Genomic DNA, 14,284 nt, shown 5'->3' on the forward strand with positions numbered 1-14,284 from the left:
CGGCTCACCACGACAGGACAGATTTGCAAACATCCTTTCAGAACTAGGCCTCAGGCCTCTTTTTCGAAGCACTAATAAGCAAGGAAACACCAGACATAAATTAATTTGAGTAATGAAGAATATTCTGTTACCCACCCTCCTTGCTAATGGTAATCCATTAGTTTATGTTACCTAGCTTTAAGCACATAAATGCCGCAATATAAAAACCCTCTTCATCCAGGGTTCTCCACGAACCTATGCCACATATATGACACAACATAGACAAAGGCAAAAATAAGCACATGCCATTTAAATAAACAGCCACAATTAATTTGACAGGCATTAGACAAGGTTAGTTAATTCATTTTCACAAACTTGCAAGTACAACCTGAAAGCACATTAGACCTGCGTGTTGTGTTTGCGATTTATCTAGGTTGATTAACACAAATTCAAGCAAAAATCATTAGTACAATTAATCATTATGGAAGTCTGACTTCACGAGCCAAAAACAAATTTATTTCTGAAACTGGCTTCATCAGCGGCCATTTTCGGCTGAAAAGTGGCGATAATTCTAATGTACAGGCACTGGACAGGCTTTAGCGTGTGTTTCCTTGTGTCATTGCCCATTTCACTAACACCTTGCATCCCGTCGCTAATGAGATGCAAAGTAGGCGTTCCTCACAATCAATACATGGCAAACATCGATAATGCAGCTTTGCGCTATTAACAAGCATGCCTCATAAATGCGTTGCGACTATGAAAGTCGTCCAAAGACCCAATTTACGCTTGTTTCTAACATCAGGTAAATCTCTAACTTAGCCATATTGCCCTATGGGAGGTGAATTGCCAGGCTAAAACCACCATAGCTTGTTTGCAAGGAATTCCCCATCACTGACATTTTATTGCTGGATTACCAACGATATTCCAGCATATCGCTGCTATCGCTGGATAAAATCCAGCGATAACTTTAATCGCGCTAAATGCCCTTAGCAATATTTATCTCTGTCAGTTGCTAATATGCCCCTTATACTTTTAAGTAAGTTTACAATGTTTGGTATTCAGAAAGGTATTTTATGAATAGTATATTTGCGAATGTGGAGTCTCCGTATAAAGAAAAGACCCCACACTCATAAAGGCTCTTCTCGAAAAATACCTTTGTGAATAGCTAAAAAACGCGAATTTACACAAGAAGTATGTTTACCTTTGTGAATCAGACCAATAATCTATGCGGTGTGTCTCATCAGCTACCCTGCTCTGTCTGGGCAAGGCCATCATTTCAAGCAAATGCCTAAACAGTTACTCAGTCGCACTTTCTCTAATGGACAGCACGTATTCATCTCTGTCCTTCACTCAGAGAAGCATATCACCTTCTCCACTAGATAACGCCTCAGCTAATAGGGAGCTATTTCAGCACCATGATATAAAGACAAAACCTCCATTACTAGACCACACTTCTTTCTCTAGAATCCAATCCCTCATAAGTCCCCTCTATTAAATAAAAACTCTACTAATATGCAACACCACCGATGCCACTGACTGAGGCATCCTTACTGCATGAGGCAGGATGAACCCATGCCTAACGGGAATCTCATCATATACCACACATGTGCCATTTGAACATACCTCTTAATTATACCAAACACAACATAAAAGGACCTTCTCCACTAAATATATCCTCCCCGCAGACAACACACCAACTAAAAAAAGAAAACTTCCCTCCAAGAAGAACAATAAACTATCCCTGGGAATATCCTCAGTGTCGCTGCATTTCTAATCCTACATTATACTTCTCTTCGCCTAGGACAGTCTTCCTCCACTAGGCTTCACATCAGCCACATCTGCTTTGATATCTTGTTCACATGCAGAAATGTCTTCCATTCAAACAAAGTTCACCTACTGAAAATGCACATCCAATGACCACATGTAATCCACAAGACCGAATTAGCCCCATTCCCTCACAGCTCATTCACATAATCACTCTTCCATTATTCCTTTCCTCAATATACCCATCAGGAATATCTCCAAACTCAGTTTATTTATATATTAAATTTTGCAGATTTGGTATTGTCATTGTGGTTTGTTGGCTAATTATGATTGTTAAACTCATATGAAGGTGAAGCCAAGAAATATTTTAATAGTCCAGAGATTTAGAGCAGCAGCTAAGAATCTTCTTTCCTTCCAGATGCCGTTGACTGCTGGCCTTGCCCTGAAGACCACTGGCCAAACCAAAGACAGACACAATGTGACTCAACAGCTCTGCCGTTCCTGTCCCTTGAAGAGCCTCTTGGTATCACACTTTCATCTTTAACCACCCTCCTCCTACTAACCACCATGTTTGTTCTCTGCATCTTCAAGAGGTACCAAAACACACCAATTGTGAAAGCAAACAATCGAGAACTCAGCTACGTTCTCCTCATCGCCCTCATGCTCTGCTTCCTTTCTTCCTTCACCTTTTTTGGCCATCCCACTCAGATGACCTGCATTATCCGCCAAAACATGTTTGGGATCATCTTTGCCATCAGCATTTCTACTGTTCTGGCCAAGACCATTACTGTGATCATAGCTTTTAATGTTCGAGATCCTAGAAGCCACTCTTCTAGGTGGTTGGGGACCAGGGTGCCCAGTGCAGTGCTTCTTCTCTGTTCATTTGTTCCAATACTGATATGTGTGGCCTGGCTGCTTCTTGAGCCTCCGTACCCGGAGAAGATACAGATGGGGGGAACCACGATCCTCCAGTGTGACGAGGGCTCCGTTCTCTTCTTCTATCTGATGTTGGGTTATCTAGGCTTGTTGGCCACTGTCAGCTTTGTGGTTGCATTTTATGCGCGTAATTTGCCTCAGAGCTTTAATGAAGCCCAGTTACTCACCTTCAGTATGCTTGTGTTTCTGGCCGTGTGGATCTCTTTCATACCTGCGTATCTCAGCACACAGGGGAAGTATTTGGTGGCCGTGGAGATTTTTGCCATCTTGTCGTCTGCCACAGGAGTTCTTGGCTGTATCTTCTTTCCAAAGTGTTATATTATCCTTTGTAAGCCACAAATCAATACCAAGAAGTCCCTAATAAAGTCCACCAACTTTAGTAAGAACACATAAACAAAGTGTGCAAGTAAATCCGTAATTGTATTCTGTCTCTCCATAGGACAAGATTTGTAGCAAATAAGTGCAAGAGATGAGACACCTGAAGAATGTACGGCAGAAATAAAGACTCCTTCTTGACATATATGTGTTACTGTAGAATTCTGGTCCCTTTACAAAAAAGGTGTTTTTAAACAATAAAAAAGCTAATCCAGAAATTATGTAAAACATTTGAATGTGTACACTCTGAACGTACATGCAGCGTCTGATATGAAATGATTTCATGCTTGTAATATGCATTGAGAATACTAGGGGACAACATGTACAGATCATTTTTCCATTGTGGTATTGATGTATATGCATAAACATCTAGAGCTATTAGGTAGAAAAGATAATGTTTGGTACAAATGGCAGATACAGGTGTTCCATTGTAGGTACAATGCATTTGTACACTTGGATCTATAGTGAACTTGTACTTTTTCTCTTTTATGGGGCCGATTTAGATCTCGGTTGGAAGGGCACCAAATCTGGTTCGACATCAGCGGATCCGATTCGGAGGCTGAATTTCTGTCCGGTTCATACATGGGTCTGGCCGTCGAAGTACAATGCGAACAAGCATGAAAACTCCGTCTGAATCGTTTCCGGGTCCGAACCGCTCCATATGACTCGGTCGCAAGCAAACCGTGGCACGCAATGGAGACGAATGGAGACTAATTCCAACCGAGCCACTACGATGCTCGATTCGGACATCCGGATCGAGTCGGAGCATCCAACTCGCAAAATCTCCCAGAGGTGGACTTTGGGGGTACGCGTCAGACCCCCAGTTACCCACAGCCTTCCGACTCGGACACAGGGGGAGACCCATGGGTCTCCCTAACGCAGGCATGTACCGTGTGAATGGCACTGACGCAAATGCACATGTCCACGGCATACCCATTCAGTCAATGGAAGCCCATGTACGTGTTGTACGACCAACTCTCATTGACTGCTATGGGAGTCCGAGGGAACCGAGTCCGTCTGCATACGGCCACATCGTACTCGCACGGTCGGACTGCAGGAGTCTGGTTTGGTCAGAAATCACCCCGGATCCGGCTCGGTGGGAGTGCTTTCCGACCAAGATCGGAATCGGCCCCTATGTGTAGGAGGCTTGCAGGTTTGTACGTGCTCAGGGGAAAACAAGTGTCTAGGCCAAACCTTCTACTTGGTGACAGCTTCGATCTAACAAAGACTATGAAATCCCAGTCATTGAGAAAGGGAATGGTGCCTTCATTGGAGCTTGTGTAGGGATTCCTACCCCGGACAGTGCTCCTAACCTCAAATAGACAGCATTCCTACTCCAGATGGACTAGTGTTGGTCTTTCTGACTGTGTGTCGATGGGTGCTCTTCATTTTAATTCTTCAAGACGTATTTAAGAACAATGGGGCATATTACCAAGCAATAGCGATAATTATCGCTATTGCTTGGTTAGCGAGAAAAAGTTATCGCCGAGCTGCGGCGATTTTTATCGCAGATTAGCCTTGGTATTACCAAGGTTTATCGCAAATGCGATAAAAATCGGCAATAATGCATGAATATATCGCTGAAAAATCAGCGATATTTAGGCATTACAGAGCCATGTTATCCACCTCCCATTGGATAACATGGCTAAGAACTGCTCAGGGCAGGTGTTAGCTTTTGGAGATATTCGCGCTTGGTGCGAATATCTCCAAAAGTTGGTAATAGGAGATAGCACACCCAATTTGCATGTCAATAGTGATAAATATCACTGACATGCAAAAGCGGGGCCCAAGATGGTCGCTATCTCCTACTAGCTGCCGCTAACTGGTGTTAGCGACAGCTAGGTAATAGGGAGATAATTTTATCTCCGCTTTCTTGGCTTTTAAATCCCAAAAAGCGAAGATAAACCCCCTTGATAATATGCCCCAATGATTGTTGACTGTTCAAAACTCAACTATTTGCAGTTGCTGTCTCTCTGGGGTTGCCTGTAGACTTACGTGTTTATGTGACAACAAATACCTACAATTTTAAGGCAATTATGTGCCACTTCATTTTACTGTTATCAGGGGTGCTTGTGTTGTGGCACCCCAGGTTGACCCCTGACCAAAAACATGCTTTGAAAAAGAGGTTCACAGCTCTTTCATAACTGAATGCGGACACTACTGTGTCCCCTACTGGTATGGAAACTTTATATTCTGTTTACCAAAATAGACGTTACAGGGCAAGCCTTTAAAATGCAGGTTAGGGAAGCAATGAACCTTTTTCAGCATTTTAAACAGGCTTCATTTTGTATATGACTAAGTTTTTTTATCACTTAAAAAAAGGAGATTTGAAAGTTAAGGGTGGGGTTATTAAGGGTCTGGTGTGGGTAAAGGTAAAGGGAGTAAGGAGTGTTTATCTTTCAGGAACAGGTATAGAGTGTCAGGGTTCAAAGATATTTAACAAACACACAGGAGCAGAATGATGCCTTTTCCCAACTCTCCTCATGATACTCTTCTGCGAGGCGTTTTCTTGTAAACCGTTGCAGGTAAGTACCAAGGGGGATAGGGGAATGGGATAGAGAAGAGACTGCCCTGCAATCTTATTATTCTCTACCTCTTCGTCTTCTTTCTCTTTGGAGAGAGACTGTATATAATGCATATCATTACATCTTGCTTATCTCTCTTTAAACACTGTTCACAATTAGAATAACTTAACTTCTCTTACCAGGAATCTTCTATGGGCTTGCCACTCTTCTATTCGTATGTTTATTTCTATATGTTGACCTTTGTTGATATGTTTCTTTTCTTATCTTCAGGTGTGCCAGAATTCTGATTACAACTTTTTAAATAAAAAATCAAGGTAAGTACAAAGTATCTTTAAACCTCTTAAGTGGCTTGATTCTCTTATCTTACTTACTAATTCTTTTCTTAGCTTCCACTTTTATTATCTTCTTTAGTGTGTATAATAGGAAAGTATTAATCTTTTGGTTCCTGGCAGTCAACACTGAACACGAGGCCAACGAACCTCCTTATCACTTCAGAAGGCTCTTGGGTTCTTAACAGCTAACCCTGAACACGAGGCCAATGAACCTCCTTTACACTTCAGAAGGCTCTTGGGTAATCCTAATGCCGCATTAATAACCTCTCACTCACATTAGACTTGTTCAACTCACCAAATATACTCTGTCGCCTACTGTGTGATACTGCTCACACCAAGTTTGTCATACTCATAATATTATGTACTTAATACTCTTCACGAAATACCAACAACAGTTTTTAAATTGACTGGTATTGCGAGTAGCTTTCACTTGAGTCTTGTCACCGCAATTCTGGCATTTAATTCATACCTAACTCTTCGAAACCCAAAATAAAACAACTCAGAAACGAGACACTATTCTCTCAGACTTACGGATAGATTCCTAAGGTTTGCTGGAGAACTTGTGTCTTCCGACTAGAGACGCTAATTTGGAGACTTGCGCACTAACTACAGATTTTTACTGAGCATGCGCATAACTTCAACACTAACCTTCGGTCCTGTTATTCTGGAATACCCGCCGACGAGGAACCAACGTTTCAATTGACGAAACCCTGTCTAGCTACACACGACGAACTGCAGGTAGGACCTTCTCCAGGAAAGTTCAAGGTGAAGTGCGCCAGAGAACGTTGGTGAGCGCTTCACCTTGGCTCCAGAAAGAGGGTTAGAAACTAGACCGCTAAACGGCGGGTGTGCTGGCGGCCATCTTAGATGCCCGACGTCGCCAGCACACTCACCAACTCCAGGCATGATGAGTCCTGGAACTGAGGGTGTGAAAGGAAGAGGTAGATGTAAGGGCCAAGACTGGGCTGGGAGGAGGAAACCTCCCGTGAGCCCTGACATAGAGAAAGAAAAGTAAGCGGTTTTTTAGGGTTGAGGGATATATGCTTACACTCACACACCCACTCACACACCCACTGAGAGATTGATGCACCTAGTCACAAACCCATTCAGACACTCATGCATTGACTCACAGACCCACTTAGAGACATATGCTGTCACTCATACACCCACTGATAGACAGAAGCACAATATCCTCGACTCCTCCCAATCCGGCTTCAGAAAAAACCACAGTAAGGAAACCGCCATCCTCGCCGCAACAGACGACATCCGTACCTTACTTGACAAAGGAGAAACATCAGCCCTCATCCTCCTTGTTCTGTCAGGGGTGTTCAACACAGTCTCTCACCGCACCCTAATACGCAGACTCCACCATGCAGGGATCCAAGATAAGTCCCTCGACTGGATCCGCTCCTTCCTCTCCAGCAGAACGCAGTGGGTCAGACGCCCCCCTTTCCTCTCGGACCCTACATCTACCACCTGCGGAGTCCCCCAGGGGTCCTCCCTCAGCCCTACAATCTTCAACATCTACATGGCTCCGCTCGCCCCCATTGTCAGAACCTACGGTCTCAACATTGTGTCACACGCAGACGACACCCAACTCATCCTCTCCCTATCCAACGAACCCAACACCGCCAGACACAACTTTTGAGAAGGCATTGAAGCTGTTGCCAAATGGATAAAACACAGCTGCCTACAACTAAACACCAACAAAACAGAAGTACTCAACATGGGCCCGTTTCCTGATGCCTGGAATGACAGCTGGTGGCTGCCGCCATCGGAAGCCCTCCCACACCCACGGACCACGAACGCAACCAGGGAATCATCCTGGACTCAGAGCTCAAAATGGACCACTAGATCAACTCCATCTTGTCCTCCTGCTTCCGCACCCTCCACCTTCTATGTAAGACCTTCAAATGGATCCCCCTAAAACACAGAAAGACCGTCCCTCATGCCCTGGTCACCAGCAGGCTCAACTATGGCAATGCACTATATGCCGGAATAAACAAAAACCTCAACCGCAAGCTACAGGACATCCAAAAAGCCACCGCAAGACATGTCCTAAACCTGCCAAGACATTGCCACATCTCCCAGCATCTACACACACTCTACTGGCTCCCCATCAAAGCTAGAGTCACCTTCAAGATGCTATCCCATGCTCACAAGGCCCTCCACGACACCGTACCAGCATACCTGAACTGCCAACTCAAATTCCACGCATCCCAGAGGACCCTACAATCAGCCCAACTCCCCTACACCGTGGTCCCCCGCACCAGAAAGACCAGATCAGGAGGCCGCTCCTTCTCCTTCCGCAGGGCCGGATTCTGGAACGCCCTTCCTCTCCACCTCAAACAGATAACATTGCTTCCCATCTTTGCAAGAAACCTCAAAACCTAGCTCTTCGACAGACCCCCTCCTTGATGGACTGGAACCTGCGACCCCCCCCCCCACAATCCCCAGCACCTTGAGGCACTTACATGTGATTAGTCACACTTAACAAACACCTGATTGATTGAAAGTGGTTTACTGGGGTTTTGCTGAGACTGAACTCGCAAAATTGTAAAGGATCGCTGTAGGCTGCTTTTATTGATTTTAAACCAACACCGTCTTATGAGGATACTATAGATGAAATGGTACCTTCTCCCGAAAGGAAACTATCCCAACAGTTTAGGTATGGCTGCCTACCTGTTAAATCCTTTAAAAGGAAATGGTGTAAAGTAGGAGACAGGGTGGATGGAAACTGTGCATGCTACCAAGGGTGATCAGAGTCAACCAAGAATGTTTTATTTTTGCCTCTTGTATTGTCAGTCTCAAATAAAATGGATCGCCCCATTTTGTAGAAACGTGGGAGTAAGAAAGTACAAGGAGGCATACAGATCAATGCAGTCAGACACAGCTCATATTACTGTATTCTGTACAGCCAAGTTTCTAATGTCAATGTTGATCAGACGTGCCAAGTGTTCCCTTGATAGTACATAGGCTGTTACCTCATCGAAGGGTCTTGCTTAACTGCATTTTGTAACTTGAAATTTTTTGTGTGGACCACTAAATTTTAATAGTATTTAAGATATTCATTGATTTTTAGGATGATTTATAGTATTTTTATGATGAATTCTTGATTCTTTTAAAAATGTAACCTTTACCGTCTCATTGTGCTGGAATTATAACGGACCTTAAATGCGCATTATAAATGTCTATGTTTTTATTGTGTTTGTAAGTGTTCGTTTTATGTTGTACTTTTTTGATCTATAGTGATCGAAATAAAGTCTTTTGAACTGAACTGACTCAAACAAGAGCCTTTCTGAGGTTCAGGTTACTTAGACACACCATGTGGCCTTGATCTTCAAAGAACACTCCATACTTTCTATAAATTCCATGCAGGTCAAAATGCGGATTGTTGTTATAGATACAGCCCATGCGATGGTCTCTGAGGACTTTATGAACAGTTTTATTAACATGTTTCCTGGCTTTGTCAATCTCTGGACAGAACTGACTTGACCAATTCCATTTATGTCATTCGCATATATTAGAGTACACCAAGACAGTGTGAGGGAAAAAATAAATAAGTTCTGTTAAAGTATCCTTCATTAGGATTTCTAGCTCTACCCTAGTAAATGTGCCTACGTCATTGTTACCACAGTACACAATCAGGAGGTGAGGAGATGAACAATAAACAATGGTTTTACCCAAAGCCAGCAACTGATGAAACTTTAACCCCTCTGGCCAAACCTAGTAATCCCGACAATTGCCTTGGACCACCTCAGTACCAGCACTGGACCAGCCCTGGACGAGCTCTGGACCGGCCCTGGACCAGCCCTGGACCAGCCCTGGACCAACCCTGGACAGTCTCTGTCCCAGCCCTGGACCAGCCCTGGACTGGCTCTGGACCGGCTCTGGACCATCACTGGACCAGCCCTGGACCAGCCCTGGCCCAGCCCTGGCCCAGCCATGGACCAGCACTGGACCAGCACTGGACCAGCCCTGGGCCAGCATTGGACCAGCACTGGACCAACCCTGGACTAGCTCTGGACCAACCCTGGACCAGCCCTGGACTGGCTCTGGAACGGCTCTGGACCATCACTGGACCAGCCCTGGCCCAGCCCTGGCCCAGCCCTGGCCCAGCCATGGACCAGCCCTGGGCCAGCCTTGGACCTGCCCTGGCCCAGCCATGGACCAGCACTGGACCAGCCCTGGGCCAGCCTTGGACCTGCCCTGGCCCAGCCATGGACCAGCACTGGACCAGCCCTGGGCCAGCCTTGGACCAGCACTGGACCAACGCTGGACTAGCTCTGGACTAGCCCTGGACCAGTCCGGAACAGCCCTAGACCAGCACTGGACTGACCCTGGACTAGCACTGGACCAGCACTGGACATACTATGTCATGGTAAATAACGAATTCCTGTGTACATGCACATCTGTGCATGTACACCTGTGCCATGTGGCACACATACATGCCCTTAGGGCATGTATGAGTGCCACATGGCACACAAGCCAGAATCAGGGGTGCAACAGGGTGTCAAAGTGACACCTTGTCCCCCTTGCAAATTCGGTAATGTTTCCGAATCGGTATTTACCGATTCGGTAATTGACATTGATTCCTATGGGCCTCAATTACAATGACAATTACAGAATCGGTAAATACCGATTCATTAATTACCGATTCATACCGATTCGGTAAATAATTCGGTAAAATTACCTACATCCCGATTGCCAGTTCTTAAATACCGAATAAGTATGACTCGGTAGTTAAGAATCGGTAATCTGGGATTACCTACATCGGGCCCCTTATCTCTGAGTCAGGAAGGTGTATGAATGGGTTTACAAAAACACGCTCTCTGCTGATACCTGGGAATAGAGTAAGCGTCTTTGTACAAGGTTGAATGAATGAAGAAATATTAATAGAGCAGAACTGATGCTTCAGAAGCAGTACGAGACGGAGTTGATCTGGCGGTCCATTTTGAGCTCTGAGTCCAGGATGATTCCCAGGTTGCGTTAGTGGTCCGTGAGGGTGGGCGGGTTTCCGAGGGCGGGGAGCCATCAGGTTTCGTTCCAGGCGTCTGGGTCTGGGCCCATGATGAGTGCTTCCATTTTGTTTGTGTTTTAGTTGTAGGCAGCTGTTTTTCATCCATTTGGCGACGGCTTCCATGACTTCTTGAAAATTGTGTCTGGCGGTATTGGGTTCGTTGGATAGGGAGAGGATGAGTTGGATGTCATCTACGTATGACACAATGTTGAGTCCCTAGGTTCTGATGATGGGGGCGAGCGGAGCCATGTTAACGTTGAAGAGTGTAGGGCTGAGGGAGGAGAGAAAACGGGGGAGTCTGACCCACCCTACACCTATTGGGAATGAATGGCCAACACTATAAGCAAACATTTATTAATTAATTAATTAATTTATTTATTTATTTATTTATTTTCAGGGAAGAGCAGCCAGGCACATCCTAGGAAAGGAAGTGCAAGTTCTTTTTTTTTTTTTTCAAAAAAACCTTTATTCTCTTACAAAGCATTTTACACAGCGTGCAGCCTACAACCCTGGGGCCGGCAGCAAATTTTAAGCAGTATGTCTGCATGGTTCAGTCACATCTTACACAGCCAATAAGCTGACATCTCAGAGGCCCGGCGGCAGTCAGTCAATATGTAATGCAAGAACCTCCACTCTCAACATCAGTTCCAAGGTGTTATACTTGTCTCGATCACCCTGCACAAGTGTATTCTCTAACATCTGTATAATCATCGCGCCAAGCCCAATAGGCTGTAAACCGAAAGCAGATTCCCTAAAAAAAAAAAAAACCTTAATCCAGAAATCCTACCCCAACAACCCCCCCCACCCTCAACACGCCAGCTGTTTGCCCCCCCCCCGACTTAATTACCTGGAGGTAGACTATCATACAACCCCCTCCTCATGCCTACTAGGGGAAAGCTTGCACCCCATCCGGATTCTAACCTTCAGTATCATTAGCACAACGGCGCTCAAATCTCCCCTCCGTTCAACTCCCCTGTCATTATAGCTAGGTGGATTAGTGCTCCCCGCCACTGCCTTCCCTTTAGGCTAATATCACACCCCGCCTAGTTCCTACATTAACCCGTACACTCCCTTTATTCAGTGGGGACCCCCGCTAATCATGCTCAGCGTGCTCTTCGAGTGTTTCTAGCGAATCAATTACCTCACCCTGTTCTGTCTCCTCATCCTCCCCTGCACGTACATATGTCTGATATAGACCCCAGAAATTCTTGGGACGGCTCTTAGGTGGAAGTAATTTGCTGTATGTTTCCGATTGCATACAGCAATATAGCATGTCCCTGGCCCATCTCTTCTTAGTTGGTAACGGTCCCCCCATCCAACATACAGCAACAACCCGCCTGGCTATTAGCAACGCTATGTCTGCCAAGCATCGCAGTGCCACCGGGAGTGTCTTGGAATATCCCAGCAGAGCCAGTGCCGGGTTGGCCGGCATCTCTGTGTCTAATATCAGACTCAGTTCTGAAAAATCCTCTTTCCAGAATTTATTAATGCCAGGACAGAGCCATGCCATATGTATAAAATCTGCTACTTGCGCATGACAGCGTTCACACTCCACTGATTGTCTAAGCCCATACCTGTGTAGTCTCTCTGGTGTATAGTAAACACGTTGTAGATTTTTGAAATTAACCAGTCTGTGCCTTCGGTTTAGAGACAGTTTCCTAGTGCTGGTACAACAATACTTCCACATCTCGTCATCAATTAGCATTTGCAGATCACGCTGCCATTCTGTCCTAGCTTTGGAGTATTGGTGCTCCTTATGTTGGACGCCTAGTTTATTGAGATTCGTAACCAGTTTGCGAGATGCCACCGTTTTAATCACATATGTAAGTTCCGGAACATCCGGTGGCTCTGCCAAGTCCGGGCCTAAGAGGTCTAGTAGCGCACTTCGGACCCTGTGAAACTGAAAGCGTAGTAAAAGCGAGGCCTCTGTCTGTAAGGGGAGGATCTGCTCCCAGGTTTTCACCGCCCGTCTAAGAATAGGTCTTCCATCTTTGTGACTCCCAGTTTATTCAGTGCTCTCGTGACTCCTTTCTCTTTCAGCGGGGCAAGCCATACCGCCCAGTCTATCTGCATTAGTGGGGAATACAGCAGTTCACAGTTCTGTGCCTGTAACAACGCATGCCAGGCATGATTCGTAGCCCTAATTGAGTCCAGTTTATCAATGCCGCGGTCAACCGGATCACAGACAGTGGCCGGTAAGGGGGAAGGGTCCGTGAATAATCGTTCAAGAATCACATGGGGGATATCAGGGTTTCCATGTATCGACATATGCAGGTGAACTGCCTGTGCCACCCTGTAGTATCTTTCCATGTCTGGGGCGCCCAACCCCCCCATCTCATAAGGAAGCATTAAAACTTTCCACTGGACTCTGGGTTGTTTGCCCCCCCAGGCAAGCTTAATGATTACTTGAGTCAACTGTTTGAAAAAAGCCTTGGACAGGACCACAGGGATGTTAATAAACAGGAACCGGAATCTTGGTAAGACCAGCATCTTCATGATGGCTATCCTTCCCGTTAAGGATAACGGGAGCTTGCACCATGTATCAACATCCTCCACTAGTTTTGTGTGTGCAACCCCGTAATTTTCCCTTAGCAGTATGTCTGGATCTGTATGGAGTTGTATCCCTAAGTACCTGACCGAGTCCGTAGTGCATTGCAATGGGTATTCCATATCAAATGGCAGTGTTACAGGTGTTAACGGGAACGCAACTGATTTGGTCCAATTCACTTTCAGGCCTGAAAGGGCCCCAAATCTGACCACTTCTCTTAACACTGACGAGAGGTTCGTCTCCGGGTGGCTAACGTACAGCAGTGTGTTGTCGGCGTACGTAGAGATACCAATTTTGTATGTTGGAAAGCCGATACCCTCCAGACTATGATATTCCCTGATCGCACATGCCAGAGGCTCCGCAAACCAGCGCATATATGAGGGGTGAGAGGGGACAACCCTGTCTAGTTCCCCTGCTTATTTCAAAGGCATCTTTGACGCTGTCACCCATCCTTAGTCTTGCTGTGGGTTTGTAATACAATGCTCCTAACATCTGCAGAAAGGGTTCCCCCTGCCCCAGCTTTCGTAGGACTCTCAGCATGAACGGCCACTCCACGGAGTCAAAAGCTTTTTCCATGTCAAGAAAAATCGCTAACGCTTTGTTTTCCTGACGCACATGCTTTATATTCCCTAGCACCGTGTGAATATTATACGTGAGGTTCCTGTTAGGGATGAATCCGGCTTGCTCCGGTGCCACCAGCTTCGGCACAAGTAGTGCCAGGCGCGTAGCCAGCACTTTAGCATACAGTTTGGCGTCCACATTTATCAGGGAGAGCGGTCTATAAGAACTACATGCATTGGGAGGT

The 14,284-nt window shown here is 45.6% G+C and overlaps 1 protein-coding gene across 1 annotated transcript; it reads left to right on the plus strand.

Moving 5' to 3' along the window:
- Positions 1 to 2,310: 2,310 nt before the first annotated feature.
- Positions 2,311 to 3,072, plus strand: LOC147718185 (vomeronasal type-2 receptor 26-like). The gene has a single exon (XM_086966629.1). It carries the CDS (start codon positions 2,311 to 2,313, stop codon positions 3,070 to 3,072), a length of 762 nt encoding a protein of 253 aa, XP_086822755.1.
- Positions 3,073 to 14,284: the final 11,212 nt, after the last annotated feature.

The sequence above is a fragment of the Lissotriton vulgaris genome, chromosome 4_1 (assembly GCF_964263255.1).
Source record: "Lissotriton vulgaris chromosome 4_1, aLisVul1.2, whole genome shotgun sequence".
In the NCBI taxonomy this organism is placed as follows: domain Eukaryota; kingdom Metazoa; phylum Chordata; class Amphibia; order Caudata; family Salamandridae; genus Lissotriton; species Lissotriton vulgaris.

Coding starts and splice junctions, on each gene's coding strand:
- LOC147718185 (XM_086966629.1), top strand. CDS start 2,311: ATGTTTGTTCTCTGCATCTTCAAGAGGTACCAAAACACACCAATTGTG.